At 39.6% G+C, this 17,312-nt stretch overlaps 1 protein-coding gene across 1 annotated transcript in view; it reads right to left on the reverse strand.

Moving 5' to 3' along the window:
- XRCC5 (X-ray repair cross complementing 5) overlaps window positions 1–16,896 on the reverse strand; it is a 53,146-nt gene extending 36,250 nt beyond the window's left edge. The window contains exons 1-8 of the mRNA XM_021399946.1: window positions 16,885–16,896; window positions 8,427–8,690; window positions 7,691–7,804; window positions 6,984–7,167; window positions 5,774–5,822; window positions 4,747–4,869; window positions 3,080–3,268; window positions 379–493 (exon numbers count right to left, since the gene is read on the reverse strand). Of these exons, the coding sequence (XP_021255621.1) occupies window positions 379–493; window positions 3,080–3,268; window positions 4,747–4,869; window positions 5,774–5,822; window positions 6,984–7,167; window positions 7,691–7,804; window positions 8,427–8,690; window positions 16,885–16,896 (1,050 nt within the window). The remainder of the gene's footprint in view (window positions 1–378; window positions 494–3,079; window positions 3,269–4,746; window positions 4,870–5,773; window positions 5,823–6,983; window positions 7,168–7,690; window positions 7,805–8,426; window positions 8,691–16,884) is intronic.

The following is a 17,312-nucleotide window of genomic DNA, read 5'->3' on the forward strand; positions in this document are numbered from 1 at the left end:
GGAGCTGCAGGCATTTCACTGATAACAAACAGAAAGCTTCACAAAAGTGCAGCATTCTTACTTAATCAGATTCATCAACTCCAATACCACTGTGTCACAACACAGATAGTAATTACTTCTATTCCTGCGTGTAAAGAACTTTTGTTAACTTCACCATGTCGTCTACATGTAAAGATTTGCTGTGGGAACTGCAGTTTCAGGTGTACTAACTTCTATACACAACATCTCTACCATTATTATTTTGGATGTTTTTTGTCCTTTTTTTGTGGTTTTTGTGTGTGGGTTGGTTTTTTTGTTAATACTTTTAAGGATAAAAATTTGCAGCTGCACCCAACTGGTTGCTAACATACAATAAAACATACAATTATATGGACTTACTGATTTGTAGGCCACAATCCTTATGGACAAATTGGAACCAATAGTTAACTGGCATGGCCAAGCTACAGGTCTTCTTTCTATTTTCTTAAACATTGCAAGACGTTCCAGGCTCTCTCTAAAAGAAGGAATCAAGCCGACAGTAATGAACTCTTTGGTGAACTGTAATAAAATATTACAGACAATACACTTTCTTCAGGGAGATGCAGGAGGCCAATTGTTTCAGCTTAAATGGCATGAAGCATTAGAAAATAAACTCTATGAATAATCTTGTCATTAACCATTGTCAGAAAAAGAGAAGGAACAAAAGAGGTGGCACAGTAGATGATTCCCATCTTGAGTCTTCATTACAGCGTGACATTAGGGCATAAAGACAGTACTATAGGTCTTATGAGGAAACTACACAATTGCTTATTAAGCATTTTACATTTCTCTAAGCTCAATTAGGGCATGTAGTTAGCTGAACAACCTAAATTAGAATAGGCTTCTCCAAGTGGTGAAATGTTTTCTGCAGTGGAAGAGAAGAAATAAATAATCCAGCTTCAATTAATGTGACTTTGTTTGTGTGGTAATTAACTTTTGACTTTTTTTTTCTTTAATACATTGCTAATGAACTCATTCTTCTCAGAGCATTCAGTTAGAATGAAACAACTTACTTCAAATATTTCTAGCCTAAACAGCATATGTGCAAGTTCATAAAATACAAGAAAGGGAATTTTAATGACCTTGTATCAAGAAGTGTTTATTCAACTGCACAAATTTAAGCAATGGAGTCCAAAATTTAAAAGCTGGAAATAAAAGTGGCTTATAATACATTATCGTGAAATCAAACAGGCTTAACTATTGCACTCTAGAACGGTTTCCAGCTAATGCAAACTCTATTAGCTATTTTGCTATAAAATTCCAGTGCCCAAGTGCTCATAAAATGTTATTATTATTGCGCGGTTACGCAAAATAGTGTTGATCTCCCCTTTTTCACAGCATAAAGGAACTCAGAACGTGCCTCTGTTGATTAAAAGAGTTTGTCTAGCAGAAAAATTAAGATCAGCTCTTACAAACTCTAATACAGAATTTCACTTGTTATTCTGCTTTTCAACTTTCTTCGGATAAGCAGCTTGGTTTTTTGTTTGTTCATTGTATTTTGTTGCTGCTGCTGTTTATTTTTTGAAAACTCTAACAGAAGTATGATTAAAAGGAGAAACCACACAGAACCTTCATAATGAGACAAACATTAAATTCCCTGTTCCCTGAGGAAAAGAGGGGAAGGAAGAAAAACACCTTTTCTAGCAAAAGAGACATCAATATAGGATTTGTAAAAAGAATTTGTGACAACGCTATTAAAACTACTGCAACACATGCCCAAAGAGGAATGTGAAAAATCAAACACCTGAAAGTGCCAAAATACCTAAAAATGTATTTTAAGCTCAACTTGAATTAATTCTTTCAATTTCTCATATTTATAGAATAACAACACCCCCTATTATCAAAGGTTATTCAGTCACTAAAATGCTAGTAAATGCACACTTGTGTTTTAAAACTGTCTTGTCTCCTCTGCTCTTGTCATTTCTCCAAAAAGAATGGAAGCAGAAGGACCTCATCTGATAACCTGAATATTAAACTCTAAAACAACAGAAGAGAATTACCTCACTTACTTTTCTTGCATTACTAATTTATAAATAAAAAAATCTTCCTATGTTCATTATCTCTGGTAAAACAAAGAATGTGTCTGAACTGGTAAATTATCATAACAGATTTGCATGGCTACTTCTTAAAGCTTGATAAGCAACTTAACTGCATCTAAAACCTCACATATTCTTAAACAACTAAAGCTTAAATCCATTAGCCGAATGCCTATTTACCCAAAGATTGTGGATTACCCTTCAAAGCGTGGCACAAATACAGCTTACACAGTAGCAGGAGCCTGTGATAAAGTATATATACATAAAAAGGGGGCAAAGCCAGCATAGTAGCTTCATGCATATCGATTATTCCAAAGGATAAAAGGCCTCAAAAAAAAAAAGATACTGCTCATCTGTGCAGTCTTTTGATGCAAAAACAAGGCCTGTTTTTTTTTTTCCCCCCCCTATAGGCTGAGGTTGCTCTACAGAGCAGCATGGATTATATACACAGCAACACACATTTCAGCACTAATTCATACTACCACTCAAATTACAGTTTAACTGGCTGCTGTTACACAAACCAGATCTGTGGGACAGAGTGAGGGAAGGAAACTTCACAAGTAAAATGACAAATAACAAACAACATTAATCAAAAGGTTTGTGGGAGTTTGACAAACTAGTGACTTACAAGAAGTCTCAAATCAAGAAACAAAGGCTATCATTAAAAGCAAAACGTTCTACCTGTATCATGTCACAGATGCCAACTCCTTCGAAAACATCCTTTAAAGATCTCATTTATAGAAGCATTCCCTCAAAAATGCTCCAACAATGAAGACGGGGGAAAACAATTTTTCTTTAAGTTTAGATGTATTAAAACAACATTTTCCCACCAAAATCTGTAAGCCCTTCTACCTCGTTTAGAGCTACTAAGCTCTACATTTGAAAGCATGGAAGTTACAAAGTTCAATGAAGTCAGTAGATTTTAGAAACTGAAAGTCAAGTGACTATCTGATTCATTTAATCTTTTTGGGGAAGAAATCAGAAAGTAAGTTTAAAGCATTATAAACAGGACTAATCAAGTTTACCTGAAAGTGTAAATTTCTTCCAGCCCTCCTTCTTCATCCAAAGTATGCATCAACCTCTTCACCACGTCAACGCCTTCCTTCTGCTGTGCAATTAACCTCTTTCTTGGGAATGAGTTTTGGTGCAACTGCGAGCGGATGCCAGCACTAGCATCTCCATGTCCATCAGCACCATCCACTGGAAATGGCAAACTAAGAACACAAGCAGGAGCTAGTTTTCTTCTGAATTGCTATAACCAACCCAATCAAAAACTGTATCAAAATTCATATTTTCTATGTACAGAAAGCTACATGGCTTGCAAAACACATGAATGTACTTCATGCCTAATTGGCATTGGTAATGTCTCGAATAGAGTGCTGCAGGTATTCTGGGCATCATACTCCAGACAGCCTATAGCAAAGAATTAGGGAGTAAAGACAATGCAGACTCAAAAAAACCCCACAAGATTTTCATTATTTTCCTTCACTCTTTCCTGTTCAATCTTGCTGCAGTCTTAGCAAATGGCTAACAAAGGGCTTCAATGAGCTCACTACATTGCTCCTTAATGAACGTTGGCTACAGGTGAAAAAATATTAAAAATTGTCAGAAATAAAATTGTGATTAATTTCTTCTTAAAATTATTTGTTACCAGCAGCTATTGTTAACATCTACACAAAGTTTAGCTTTTAAAAAACTCCTATCAGAAGGCCTCTAGCGTGCTATTTTACCACCATGCGCAACAGCGAATACACCTCAGCACTACCAATGACTCCTCAGTCAGACCTCTAATGCCTACATCAACACCAAAACAACCAAGGAATTCTTGTTTTAACACTTAAGACATTGCTTCCTTTTTCCAACCCCACCACTGTGAACACTTCAGTTTTCCAAATCCATCCCCTCCCTTCTGTCTTGCTTTCCTATTGACATCACAATCAGGCTACATGCATCTAAAACATCAGCCCCTATTTTTCCTAGTATCTCCCTTACCTAAAAGGGATCAAGGCTGTTGCTGTGACATAATGAAACATTGTAACACCATGCACAGCAATGACAGCCTAGTAGCAAAGTCCTAGGCTGCAGCAAGTGAGGATACACCCAAATGCAGCAGACGTAAACACAAAAACAAAGAAAAAAATCTGCTTACCCTTGGAGGGCCTCAGGTAAGCAGGCATCTCCAACAAGATACCCTTGCCTCCACTGCCAACCCTTAAATGAGGTCTGGGAAGCAGTGGATCCTGGCTCCACCCCTTCTGGTCACTCAGGTGAGGTGTACTGCATGCACCTGAGCTCCCCTGGGTTGGTTCTGCCTTCCCACCAGGTGCTCAACCGCTGGTTCAAGCCATGACTTAGCATTTCCACTACACACAACAACCTTCTGTCACACTGTTCCCCTCTTCACTGCTTACACAGATCTGTTTCCCATTTTAGACTCTGACTCTAAACTAGAAGTTTACCTGCAGAAGAAAGTATCATTTTAACATCCATTTGCGCCTAATCTGATCAACAGGACTTGGTTCAATGCAATTCATGGCACATGTAATTCATGTAACTACTTACCACATATTGCTACAACTCTATAGAAACAAAGTACCAAACGATCACCATGTCCTTCAATATCATTATTAAGAAAGAATATCTATTTCTTTTTTAAAATGGCATAGTGTACAACAGTCACATCCATACTTACAAAAACTGAAGTGAAATTCCCGTTTTTTTCAAGTTAGCAATGATAATATCCAACTGATCCTCACTGACGGGACTACTAAGGTCTGTAAACAGTTCAATGTGTCTCTTCTCAAATTTCTTTCCTCTTAAAATACAAAAAAAAATTTACATACATTACAAATATATATCAGGCTTTATATCATTCTTTATTTGTAACACGCACACACACAAAAAAACTGATAGGAGCTGTTCTCTCTATCATTGTTCATATTTTAGGTAAATTTAAACCTTTGTATGATTCCCTCAGAACACTTCAACTCCCCAAAATTCAGGGTTCTAGCCCTATGACTGTATAAACCACTAACTGCTTCTACATGAGTGGCACTCACTGTCAACAGTGGAGGTACAATATTAGTGAAGTACATTAATGTTGCACTCCTATTGGAACATCAGTTCATATACTGTTAGAAAGAGTCATGCTTCCAGTCTAAGCAAATTTGTTGACAACTTTGTAACACTTGGGGTGCCAGCATTTTTCCTACAGCTTAAACAGTGTTTTTCTCCTAGCACAAATTTGTCTCTCACACTACCTGTGTTTACAGTCACATTACCTCCAACAGACTTTATTTCGCTAGGCTGAAGAAACATGACCTTTCTAGTTTCCTTTTCTTTTTTGTACGTTATGCCACTATTCATGTAAATCTGCTAGTCCTTTTCTACGCTTTTTAACATCTGATTCACTGTTTTTTGAAAACAGATCACGAGAAAAGTGACACTATTTAAGTAAAGCACTTGTGCCTTGCATGATGGCATTAGTAGTCTCATCAATCTACTACATAGTTCCCAGTTAAATCAAAGCTTGCAGATTGTCCAGGGAAGCTACATGTTTCCTGGGTATTCTTCAGGGACAGAATTACTTAGCATTACGTTTGGTTACTTTAAAACAAAACATTTTAGAAAATGTTTTATGTATTTACACAATCAGAAATCAGGTCAGCTCCAACGCCCAAGTTCAGAACTCCACAAAAGGCTTTAGGATACATACTTACAATGTTTCCTTCTGAAGCAAGTCCATACACACAATAATTGCATCCAGAACTAAGCAAAATTAAGGAAGATCTCATTTGGAACATTAATCACATCAAGAAGTGTTCTGCCTATTAAACTGTCTTCTGCCTTCACCCCTCTCCCCAGGTACTGATAAACACGTGCTTTAGGCAACAAACGTTTTGAGCTCAGTACGCCTCAAAGACCTACTGTGCAAGAGGCTTCTAGATAACCCGTGTGGTTTGCAATCTTATCTCCTTCCCACTCACCTCACAGAACAGTAGGAAGTCTGATTCAGAGCCCAATCTTAACTGCCAATAAGGAGGCTCAATTGCAATGAAAGAGCAATCTAATACATGTTACTTGCCATCCACAAACAAAATTTACTGGTAATTTCAAAATACTTTATCATTTTCCTCGCACTAGTTTACCTTCAAAGCATCTGCGTCTAACAATCCCTCAGTAGGTTCCACTTCATAGTTTTCAGTGGTAACGTATTTTTATTGCTGTGAGCAAATCTGCTCACCCACTGAAGACTCAACACAACTCTACTGCCAACATAAAGCTGACTGGCCAGACCATGCAGTTAGCTGAAACAGATTCTGCAGTCTGAAGAGAATTCACAATCTTTATACAGTCAGCAAAAGGAACGTCAGTCAAAGAAGTTGGAAGAGTATTTACACAAAACATAAGGGAACACTCTTCAGACTCCCTTCTTTTAAAATTCACCTTATGCACCTAATAGAACAAACAACTCATAATACTTAAGTGACATTTGGCAATATTAGAAATGCTTTATATAGAAATAAATCTGATAAATCTCTACTTTGTCTGGCTTCTGGTACTTCCGCTGATACCACATACATGTGAATAGCATTTCATTTGATACAAAAGCATAAACCGTGTTCTGCAATGCTACAGTTAGAAATGCATACCTTATTTGAGGCCTACAACATTGTTACCTTCGTTCTCTTTAATTAACAGAACACTTTATAAAAGCAATGATTCCCTAGCAGCAAGGCTCCTCTTGAAAGGTTAAAATAAACATAGAAAAGTAGCTAATCTGCTTGTGAACAAATTTACAAACACAAATTAAGTGAACTTTTAACAGCCCTTACAACTTCAGAGGCAAATGTGAGCTCATTTCACAATGCTGACTTCCACTCTTCTCCTTATCTGAATCAGTTCAAGCCCTCTACCACAAAAGGATACAGTCTGCTTGTTGTGAGCCTAGATGAATCATATTTTGAATGTCTTCTAACAAATCAAAATCTGGCAGCATTAGAGACCTATGTACAGTAATGTTTTGGTATTGATCCCCACTGGCAAGGGCATTCTTAGTACCATCTGTGCCATACAGAACTACAGCAACTTCATCTTTACTCTCCGCAAAAACCTGGAAAGAGAAAATACAAAGCAGATGTAGGAATACAGGTAGGTTCATATGCATCCATGTCAGGCAGACAGCAAGCTGAACTGATTCTGAAATAATGTTAATAATTTAGTTTCTAGTACTATCCTACAGAAAAGTAATCCTACAGGGAGTTTGCTGATTTAGATTTAATTAAAACAGCAGACTGACGTGAGAATATCTGCGATAAAACAAGTCAAACTGGCTGACTCATTTCTTGAGATGAGTCTTCACCATGGACAATCTTAGAAGTGTTGAAACATTTTAGACTAAGTGTAGTTTTCTACCTCCCCTGGACTAAACTAAGAGAGTGAGCAATCCAACTGCCACATCTTAGCCAAAAAAAGCACGGCTGAAACACAGAGTACTGTTCTACATAAAGACAGACTAATTCCTGCGCATTTCTCATTTATTTCAATGATTAGTAAATGAAGAAAAACTCCACGGCTCACATATGTTATTGTTTCCCTTTTAAGCAGCTTTTTACCACATTCAGAATCACAAATACCTGTCGCTGCAGAAACTTGGTCATAACCTTCTTGGCTTGTTCCAGTGAAGACTCCTCACCAGGAGCAGAATTGCCCATTGTGAAGCCTACATCCAGGCACAGCACTATGGCTGACTAGAAAAGAAGCATAACAAAAAATAATAAGGAAGTAAAAAAGGTCAGTCAAAGCATAATTAGATCCTTGAATGTAGAAAATCTAAATGTAACCAACTATTTCACCAGTGGTTCCTTTAACACTAACTGTTAACGTGGCACAGCCACAGAATCATTAAGGTTGGAAAAGACCTCTAAGATCACCTAGTCCAACCGTCCACCTACCACCAACATTGCCCTACGTTCCTCAGTGCCACATCCACGTTTATGAACACCTCCAGGGACGGCACCGCACCACGTTTCTGAGCAGCCCGTACCAGTGCCTCACCACTCTAAGAAGTTTTTTATCTCCAAGTTCCCAGCACTGAAGTTAGTTACAGCGCAGCGGAGACGCAGCTACGGCAGCTCTTAAGCCCGCAACACAAATGCTCCTACAACAGGGACTCAGCTGCTCAGTTACAGAAAAAAAACACAACACAACTCCCAGACGCACCAAAGAAGCTGCATTCGTACTAAGGCAAAATCACTCCACTAACTACACCGCGGCCCCGCCGGGAGGGTGACGGCGCGGCCATTACCACACAGGGACAAGAAAAAAAAAACAAAAACACATCCCACCCTTCCCTCGCCCCGCTCCCCTTACCTTGCCGCCGCGCGCCATCTTGTCAGCGCCGCGGTGCGCCGCGCTCAGCCCTCCGCCCGGAGCCTGGAGCCCGGGCAGCGCCACCAAGCGGAGGGAAAAGCGCGGGCGGAGCTGAGGGGAGAGGCGGGGCGGGAAGTTGTCCTGGCGCCGAGCTGCGCTTGTGTGGGGATGGCGCCGAGGGCTGTCGGGAGGTGAGCAGGGAAGGAGGGATGAGCTGTGGCGCTCGTTTTTCTCGTCAGGAAGTCCGTGGTATGTCCCAGTGCGCTACGTTTGTAGCCGCAGTTTTTTTGCGGTGGGTTTCGTTTTCATATCGACCAGTGTCTGGAGTCGAAGAAATGAACCCTTTCTCCCCACATCATCGTGCTTTAGAAATAGTGGTTTAACTGGGAGATTCTCCCTTCAGAGCAGTTTGCATGCAAAGGAATGGGGCTGCTTGGCAACGTGAGAAACATCTTGTGGGAAACCTGTACTCGGAAACACAGCAATTCCAAGGGAAAGCAGCGCGTGGTCCTCCTGAATGTCTCCGAGATTTCGGATTCATCAGTCAAGGAAATCACATCTGCCTCCTCCTATTATTACTTACACACATGGGAAGAACAGAGAAATGAGAATTGATTAACTTCATTAGCAAAGTCTTTTCACTAACCAGCAGAAAAACATATTTTTCAGGTATCACCGTCAATGAACACTTAATTTTCATGCCAGGGTTGGGAAGTAAAAGCCCTGACTGATGACACAATGTTGACAAATGCTTCATAGTCTTCTCTGCATCTTAGCTTTGACACGAAAGCTGAGACCCAGACTTTGGTCCAAGCTCTCATAGCTAAGGCAGTCACTGCAGACATTATACAAATAAACAATTATTTGTCTTTTTTTTTTTTTTTTTTTTTTTTGCAAATGCTGCGCAGGATGCTGAAGTGCCTGGCCCTGGTACAGCACCTTGTTCCCTTATAGCATCTCAGTGAAACTAAAGAAACTCAATCTGTGATCATCCAGTGCATTAGCACCCAATTTGGCATAAGTAGCATCTTATAACTCTCTCAATAACATAGAAAGCAAACAAAAAGCCACCTTCCCCCTTTACACTGCCAAATTTCTTCAGAGATTTCTTCAGATGTTGGAGATTTCTTCTCCAACATTCAAAGGAAAATTGACTAATCATTTCTGAAGCAAATTTTAATTCCCATTTCCTTTGGAGTTCCACAGGGTCCCCTTGTAGGTAATCATCAGATTTGATTAATGAACTCCATCTGGGGACACGGGGGCTTTGTTAGCCTGGATTAAGATCATTGCTGGTAAATGCTTGCCAAAATATGCTTGTGATTAATTGGCTATTTCCACTTTACAGAATGCCAGTCTCTGGGCATAAATAATAAATACGTGAAATCCCCAAGGACTCTGCATGCAAGGGTGATCAGCTGTAATCTCATTTGTAACAAAGTGAGTCGGATCTCAGTTTCAGTGAGATTCTCACTCATTTCTCTGCTTATTCTGTTTTGGTTACTTTTCTTTCCACAAAAAAAAAAAAAAAAAAAAAAGCGAAGCCTAGATAAAAATGAATACTCTCTGGAAGCAGCAACAAGGGGGCTGTCTTGTTTCACTTCACTGGATGCCTTTACAAGACAGCAAGGAAAATGGCTTCCCTGTTTTCTTACAAGAAGGATTGTATAATCCAGAGAGTTGCAGCTGGGCCCCAGCTGCTTGTGACAGCTCTGAGCAAATGTGAATGGCTTCAGTGTAAAAGCAAGATGACTTTGCTTTTCTCCCTTTTGGAGAAACACCTGCTTGCAAACACAAGCCAAAACTATGCTGCAGACTGACACTACTTATGATGTCTGTTTGGTAATTACTGATGGTCCCCCCAAGAGATGCATGGGTAACACGCTCTGTTTGCTTGGTTGCTTCTGTGGGAAACACCTGCAGAGAAAAAATCTCAAGTACTGCTTTCATTCACTTAATCAAAACTAGACTTTCGCTGTGAGGATCAGCTGTAACCCTGCTGCAGGTCCACAGGGTTTGTTCTCTCTCTGGCTATGGCTCACAAATACTTAGAACATTGCAAAATTATCTCTCTAATAAAATTAAAAATTAAAAACTATGTATATCTTTCTGAGGATTTAACAGTGCCCATCTGTTGGTCAACCTATTAAGTCCATTTTCATTTCAGTTCATGCTATGAGTCTATTAGTCTACTAGGAAACACTGGGAAATTATGGTGCTAGGAGAGTTTCAAAGCTAAATAGGAAGGATTGTATCAGATCATCCAATCTCACCTGAACAGACAGAAGAGAAACATAATAAAGAGACGTAATAAGCAATGCAGATGTGTTGATTTGATGTGTCCTGCCAAGCACCTTCCAGCTCAGGGGCTCTGAGACTCTGGCTGCTGAATTTACAGTCTCCACTTTCCCTTTAGCCAGTTCCTTTCTCTTCTCTTGACTATTCACTTAATGCACATTTCTCACGCAGACTGAAGCTTCCACTGGGCATAATATACTAGAAGAGGCTTTATTAGGTTCCACAGAGAGGAGAGGTGTGGAATCACAAGCCAGCTCTGTTTACAGCCCATTTTCCTCATGCAGTATTTGCTTCTCTCAATATGAGTCTATGGTAGTGTGAATTACAATCTTCTGTAACACACGTATACCATTCTGCAAGGTTGCTGCCCATCCAGTAGTTCTTCTACCTGATATTAGTTGTTCCCAGTGAACAGCACATTTGTCTAAAAAGTTGCCCTGTTTTTCTTTCAGAGCATTTATGAAAACTGTGGAGGTAGTTTTTTAGTCATAATCTCTGCCACTATGCTTGCCATCCCTCTCAGTTCAGTATCATTTTCAGATTTCATAAGCATGTCTTGCAACTTCAACCTTATGCTTTGTGTTTATATGTTGTAATACAGGTTTAACTATAGGAACAAGTACTTCATTGTCCTGTAACGCTGTAGTCTTATTTAATGCATGTCATAGTCTGTGCTCTGGGGCTGAATCAGGGCTGTGCACTGAAGAAGTCTTAAGACTCTTGCCTCATTTGTTAGAGAAATTAGAAGGCATGGGGGGGGGGAAGAAAATCTTATGATTACGTCATGACGTTGGAAAAATGAAATTCTCCAATTTTTTTTCAGCAGATGGCATGGTTCTAGTTTACAAATTGCTCAAACCCGTTTCTTGCCAGTAGGGAGAGGTAATGTGAGTTACATTTTCTTACTGCTCATTTTGAGGTACCATTCAGATCTGTGCATGTGCTGAGCACTCACAGGTCTTCACGAAAGGAGCTTTAGTTTCAGTGCAGAAAATGCTTTACTATGCTGAAATTCTGAAAAAAAATCAGCTGCATGGCATCTCAAAGGGTTGCTGAGACTTCAAAGATATTTATAGCTTTTAAAATCCTTGTGCCTTTGTTGCCACGTAAAACTTCATCAGGATTTATGTCACATGCTATTGCCAAAAAAAGTATCAATATATATGTGAGGTACTTGGATATTACAGAGGCATATATTATTGAGAGATTGCTTTGCACAATCTCTGATCAAATAGGTTTTGGCCACACTTAGAACTGTAAGGGATAAACAAAATGCTGGATTGGAGTCTCATTATTTGCTTTCATATGCTCCACAATATAAGGCTGACAAATCAGAGAAAGCGAAGTGTGAATTCCTATGAGAGAAATTTGCTTCAGAACACGTATCCATAAGGAATGTGGAGGAAAAGAGGAATTAATTTTATATGGATATCTTTAAATTTTTCATGATGTAACTTCGTAGTATTTGCCATTGTACTTTCACAATAAACAAGCAACTTTTGGATGTATTTATTAGGCAGAAAAAATAATGTCTTTTCCCCCGTTTTTCAGATCAGCCACTGGAGGGCGACATGATCCCAGTCACACAGGCGAAGCTCTAAGCCTGGTAAATTGGGTAGCACGCACGCAGCAAGCACCACCAAAGTCGTGCTGAGGAATTTCTGCATAAAGGTATGGTTAAAAAAAAAAAAAAAAAAAAAAAAAAAAAAAAAAGCAAAACGGAAGAAACCAAAATGTATTGCTTGTATTTTTTATGTTGTGCTTCTTTTGGAGGCTTGATCTAAAAATTTCTTTCTACATCTAAATCTATTAAGCTGGGTTTCTGTTGGGGATGATGTTTTCATGAGTTCTAAATCCCTGGATTAGCCAAAGCATTTCTAAAGGAGACTATGTGAGGCCCAGTCAGCCCGGTATCACAAGAGGTGAAATATTTCCCACTGCTAAGTAACTGAAAACCTGACACGTGTTTCTACTCTTGAAATAACTCTGGCAGACTTTTCTGGATTAGTTGCTAAATCCATTACACCATATGATTTCTTTATTACATTTTAGAAGACTATCAGCAGAGTGTAGTTATTAGAAATAGTTTGGCTAGATTGAACTCCAAAGCACCTGGATTCCTCAAGAGAACCTGGGAGCTCACGTCAGATACTCTTGTGCCGGGGAAAGCAAAAACCCAGAGAATATAAGATGGAATGTTTGAAAGCAAATAAAGGCAGTGTTTTATGAAGAGGTACTAAGTACAGAGTGGGTGTCAATAAAATGAAATGGCAACTTAGAAAGCAGGGGAAAACACATGTTGTTATATAGAACATAGCAAAACAATATTTTGCCCAAGAATCTTGTATTAGCTGCTACTGGGTTATCTCAGAGACAAAATTTCATCTTGCTCTCCACATGCTCTTAGTTTCCTGTTCTTTCACACCTCTCTTGTGCTGTAAGTTTTTGTTTGTTGCCAGTAGCCATCCAGCTGTGTTTTCTGCATCACTGGAAAGTGCTTTCATGCAGGGAGATTGTACTGGACAAAACAGCTAAGATAACTCTCTGTGTGAAGGATTTGCTTTGTGGACGCAGAAGCATAAGCCTTTAGTATCCTCCATGTTCCACCTCCACTCTTCCCCCAAGAACACACGTGTGCACATACACACACTCAGGCTAATTAATGGTCCAATTTAATCCTCATAGCACAGGGGTTTGTTCCTTATCCATTCAATTGGCCCATGTGAGAAAGCAAGGGTAACGATCAGCCAATGAACAAGGCATTTCCAAGCTGGGAAGAGAGGATCCCATTTTTGTTTGCCTGCAGCTAGAGGTAGACTGAAATCAGACTGAAAGAAGTTTGGAGCTTTGAAGAAATATGTTTCTGTTTGTTTACTTTTAAATAGACAAAGCAGACGTTAATTTTTTAATAATTTCCTTGTGAAATAAATGGCAAATTTAGCCATCAGAAGAGGCCTGAATTTAAAGAGCCTCAGAGCAATCCTGCTTAATTGCTAGGATAGGTACAGTAACCACCAAGTGAAGCTCTTGCCTTAGAAATTGTTTTAATATTAAAGTTCACTGCTTCAGTGGTGTGTAATTGCATTGTAGAGGAGTCAGCATTACTATTTGCTTTCAGCCTCTAACAGTAGCTCTACTGACACGTACTTGGTGAGAGCTGAAATGTCATTTAGCAATGGCACTGCATGTACCCTGGGAGGATACTTCTTACTATATTAAATGCTTCACTTTTTTTTTTTTTTTTTTTTTTGACAATAAATGGCGATATTAAGAATCATTTCTGCAGATTTCTCAAGTCACAGGGGAGCTCATGGATAAGGAAATGAAGGTTAAAATTACTTGTGTTTATTAAATGGGTGCATCTCTTGCATGGTTAAAAAGTTGAGGAAAATCTCCATTATGACAGAAGGGTGTTGTAGTAATTGCAATGTTAAGGGCAGCTCACTACGAATACATTTAAATACACTCTAGAGAAAGACATTAGAAGCTGACACTTCCATAGACAAGTCTTGTACTTTAGAAAGACGCACTGAATAGATGCCATATTCTCCCTAGGACAACTACGCCAGGAGCTGCTGGATTCATGCCCAGCATTGATGCTGTAAAAGTCATTCTGTTTACTCACGGTTATCGGTTTTGCTGGAATCTCACCTGCAGGGGATTCAGATAACCAGGCTGGAATATATTAAGCTATGTTTGTGTTCTATCACAGTGAACTAAGTGGGGAAGAGAAGGCTCTGAAGTGACCTGATAGCAGCCTTTCAATATCTAAAGGGGAGCTACAGGAAAGAAGGGCCTGTGGTGATAGAACAAGGGGAAATGGCTTCAAGCTTAAACAGGGTAGATTTAGGTTGGATACAAGGAAAAAGTCTTTTCAGTGAGGGTGGTGAGGCACTGGAACAGGTTGCTTGGAGATGTGGTTCATGCCCCAACCCTTGAGACTTTCAAGGCGAGGCTGGATCAGGCCCTGGGCAACCTGACCTAGCTGTGCATGTCCCTGTTCATTGCAGGGCAGTTGGACTAGATAACCTTTAAAGGTCCCTTCCAACTCTAAGAATTCTATGATTCTATGAATTTGCTGTTATTTTGTAGTAGAAATAACTGACTCACTGTAACAGCATTAAGGTTTTGACATATATATGAAGACAGCGAATACGACCTTGAAATATATTGATTTTAATATACATTACTGATGGAGAAACTTGTAATAAACCAGGCCCTGCGGGAACATATTGCAGAGGAGGTGAGATTTTTCCTATAGCCAAGGAGAACATTATGAAATTCAGTACTTGTTCTTTTTTGCCTTGTGAAGTTAAATTTCTAGCTGAAGGAAATGGTTGGAAGAAAGATCCCTAAGACAGAGATCACATACAAGCAGAAACATTTTATCTTAGAGGGCTCCAGGTCAAATTCACCCCTGGCATACTTAATGTAAATGGATGCAAACCACAACAGATTTTAGCTGCTGTTTTGAGGGGAAGATTTTATGTTGTAGCTCACAAAAAGCAAGGGTGTTTTTTAGCACTGGGAGAAATACTCTGTTGGTCTGACTTAGATGTTCTCTTTTTTTTAATGCATTCCGACAGACTTCAGCTACTGTTTAATGACAGAAATTAAGGAAAGTGAAAGTTAATGGAACTGAGTGACCAAGGGGGATCCACGAGAGACCTTCAAGTCTTTCTCTGGGCAGCCTGCTCAAGTGCTCACACACTTCACCCATTTACGTGGAAGGGTGCTTTGGGGCTTTTTGAACTCCGTGGCAAATTACCCTGTAATCAAACACACAACCAAAAGCCCTCCCTCATCATTAAATGGCTTTCTACTGGAAGAGAGAGCGTGCTTTATTGCAAAAGACAACCGAGTCTTCATCTATGTGACATCCCTTCTAATTCACCAAATTAATTGAAGGGTTGCTTTTCCAAGTGAATTAGATCCCTTTTGTTTGCATACAGGCATTTATCAAAGGTGTGAATTTATTCCAGCCTCTCACACTTTTTTTGTGAGTTTACATTTCCGTACAGAGAATAAATTTGCATGGACTGATCAACTTCAGAAATGAATCTGCATTAATTTAACCATCAACGCATCTTTGGAAAGAAGCAGGAAGTGCATTGGTCCCTCAGATAATGCACTGCTTGGGATAAAAAGGGCCTGCATAAGTTTTGAGGAAAATTCTGTCTACCAGAGCATGCTATACATCCTCATTTCCTCTTTAGCGGTCCTGCAGTTACATGCTTCAGTATTCAAGAGCATTTTGGAATGGGTTTTCGTAACTACTGGTTGCTTTAAAAAGAAATCCGCAGAGGTGGCCACACAGGGTCCATGGAGCAGCTTCTGATGATAGTTTCTGAGCGAGGAATTGCAGGACCCCAGCCTTGGGATTCAAAGCCCAAGCATGAGAGCTTTAAAGAGTGAATTCTAGAGACATATTGCGGTTAAAAGCATAATTCACTATGTGACTTTCAGTCACCTCAAAGAAATGGGATGAGAAATCAGCAGGCAGAATTTGTACCTTCTCCCCCCAGGTGAAACAATCCAATCACACAGATGCATTTTGATTGGTGCAAAGGTCTTCAGTAAAAGTCTCTCCTGTTGGTGACCACTATACTATAAAAATTGTTACCATTTACCTCAAAGGTGAGAAATGTAAAGGTTAGTAACTTAATTCTTTGAGCTCTCTACCTCGATCTCACCCCACCACACCAGGAAGACAAGTGTCCTTCACCAGCCTCTTAATTAGAGGTGAGAATTCCCTAACATACATCTGTTACGCAGAGTCCTGCTCCCCTGGCAATGTTTGCAGTAGGCATCACACCAAGAGCACCTTGCTGGTATTCCCAGCTGTTGAGTTGGTTGTGGCACAGCCAGTTTGCTGGACCTTACATCAGTTTCAAAGCGGGCAGGTCACCTTTTGGCTTAAAGAGCAGTTACACTGAGGCTATGCTAACTCTAAGCTAGTGATTTCATTTGGGTTTTCCAGAAATCCACGTCTGCTTTTTAGAAGAAAGACAAAGTCAACTATGTTTTGCTCTGTGCTAGTAGGTGAGTAGGACTGTAGTAACTCTGTGGGAGAACACTGTGGGAGAACACTCCCACTCTCTGTGGGAGAATATTTAGACACCTCAAAGAACTTTATCAGTGGATTCTCCTTTTGACTTACCGTAACAGACATAACTGGAGTAATGAGGGATTGTAAGACATCTTCCCAGCAAAGCTGCAAATAGCAACTCCAAGTCATAGACACGCAGATCATATTTGTGTAGTTAAATGTACTTCCTATTTTGGTGTGGTAGTATGTCCTTCCCTACAGATCCTTGGGGCTAAAGCCAAACAGATACACAGTGAGTGAAATTAAATAAGAAACTATTCATTTGTTTGCTATGAATTAAAAAGAGAATCCAGAGCCCAAAAGTAAGACAGTTTGGGGTAGGCACAGGTTAAGGAGGTAAAATGGAACCATTTCAGACACACTTCAAATTGGGTCTCCAAAGATAATGACTTACAATCAATTATCAGTATAGAATGACAGTGTCCACCCCATAGCGCTGTTTTTAACACAAATCAAGAAAAGGCATAAAAGCAATACTC

The sequence above is a fragment of the Numida meleagris genome, chromosome 5, assembly GCF_002078875.1.
Source record: "Numida meleagris isolate 19003 breed g44 Domestic line chromosome 5, NumMel1.0, whole genome shotgun sequence".
In the NCBI taxonomy this organism is placed as follows: Eukaryota; Metazoa; Chordata; class Aves; order Galliformes; family Numididae; genus Numida; species Numida meleagris.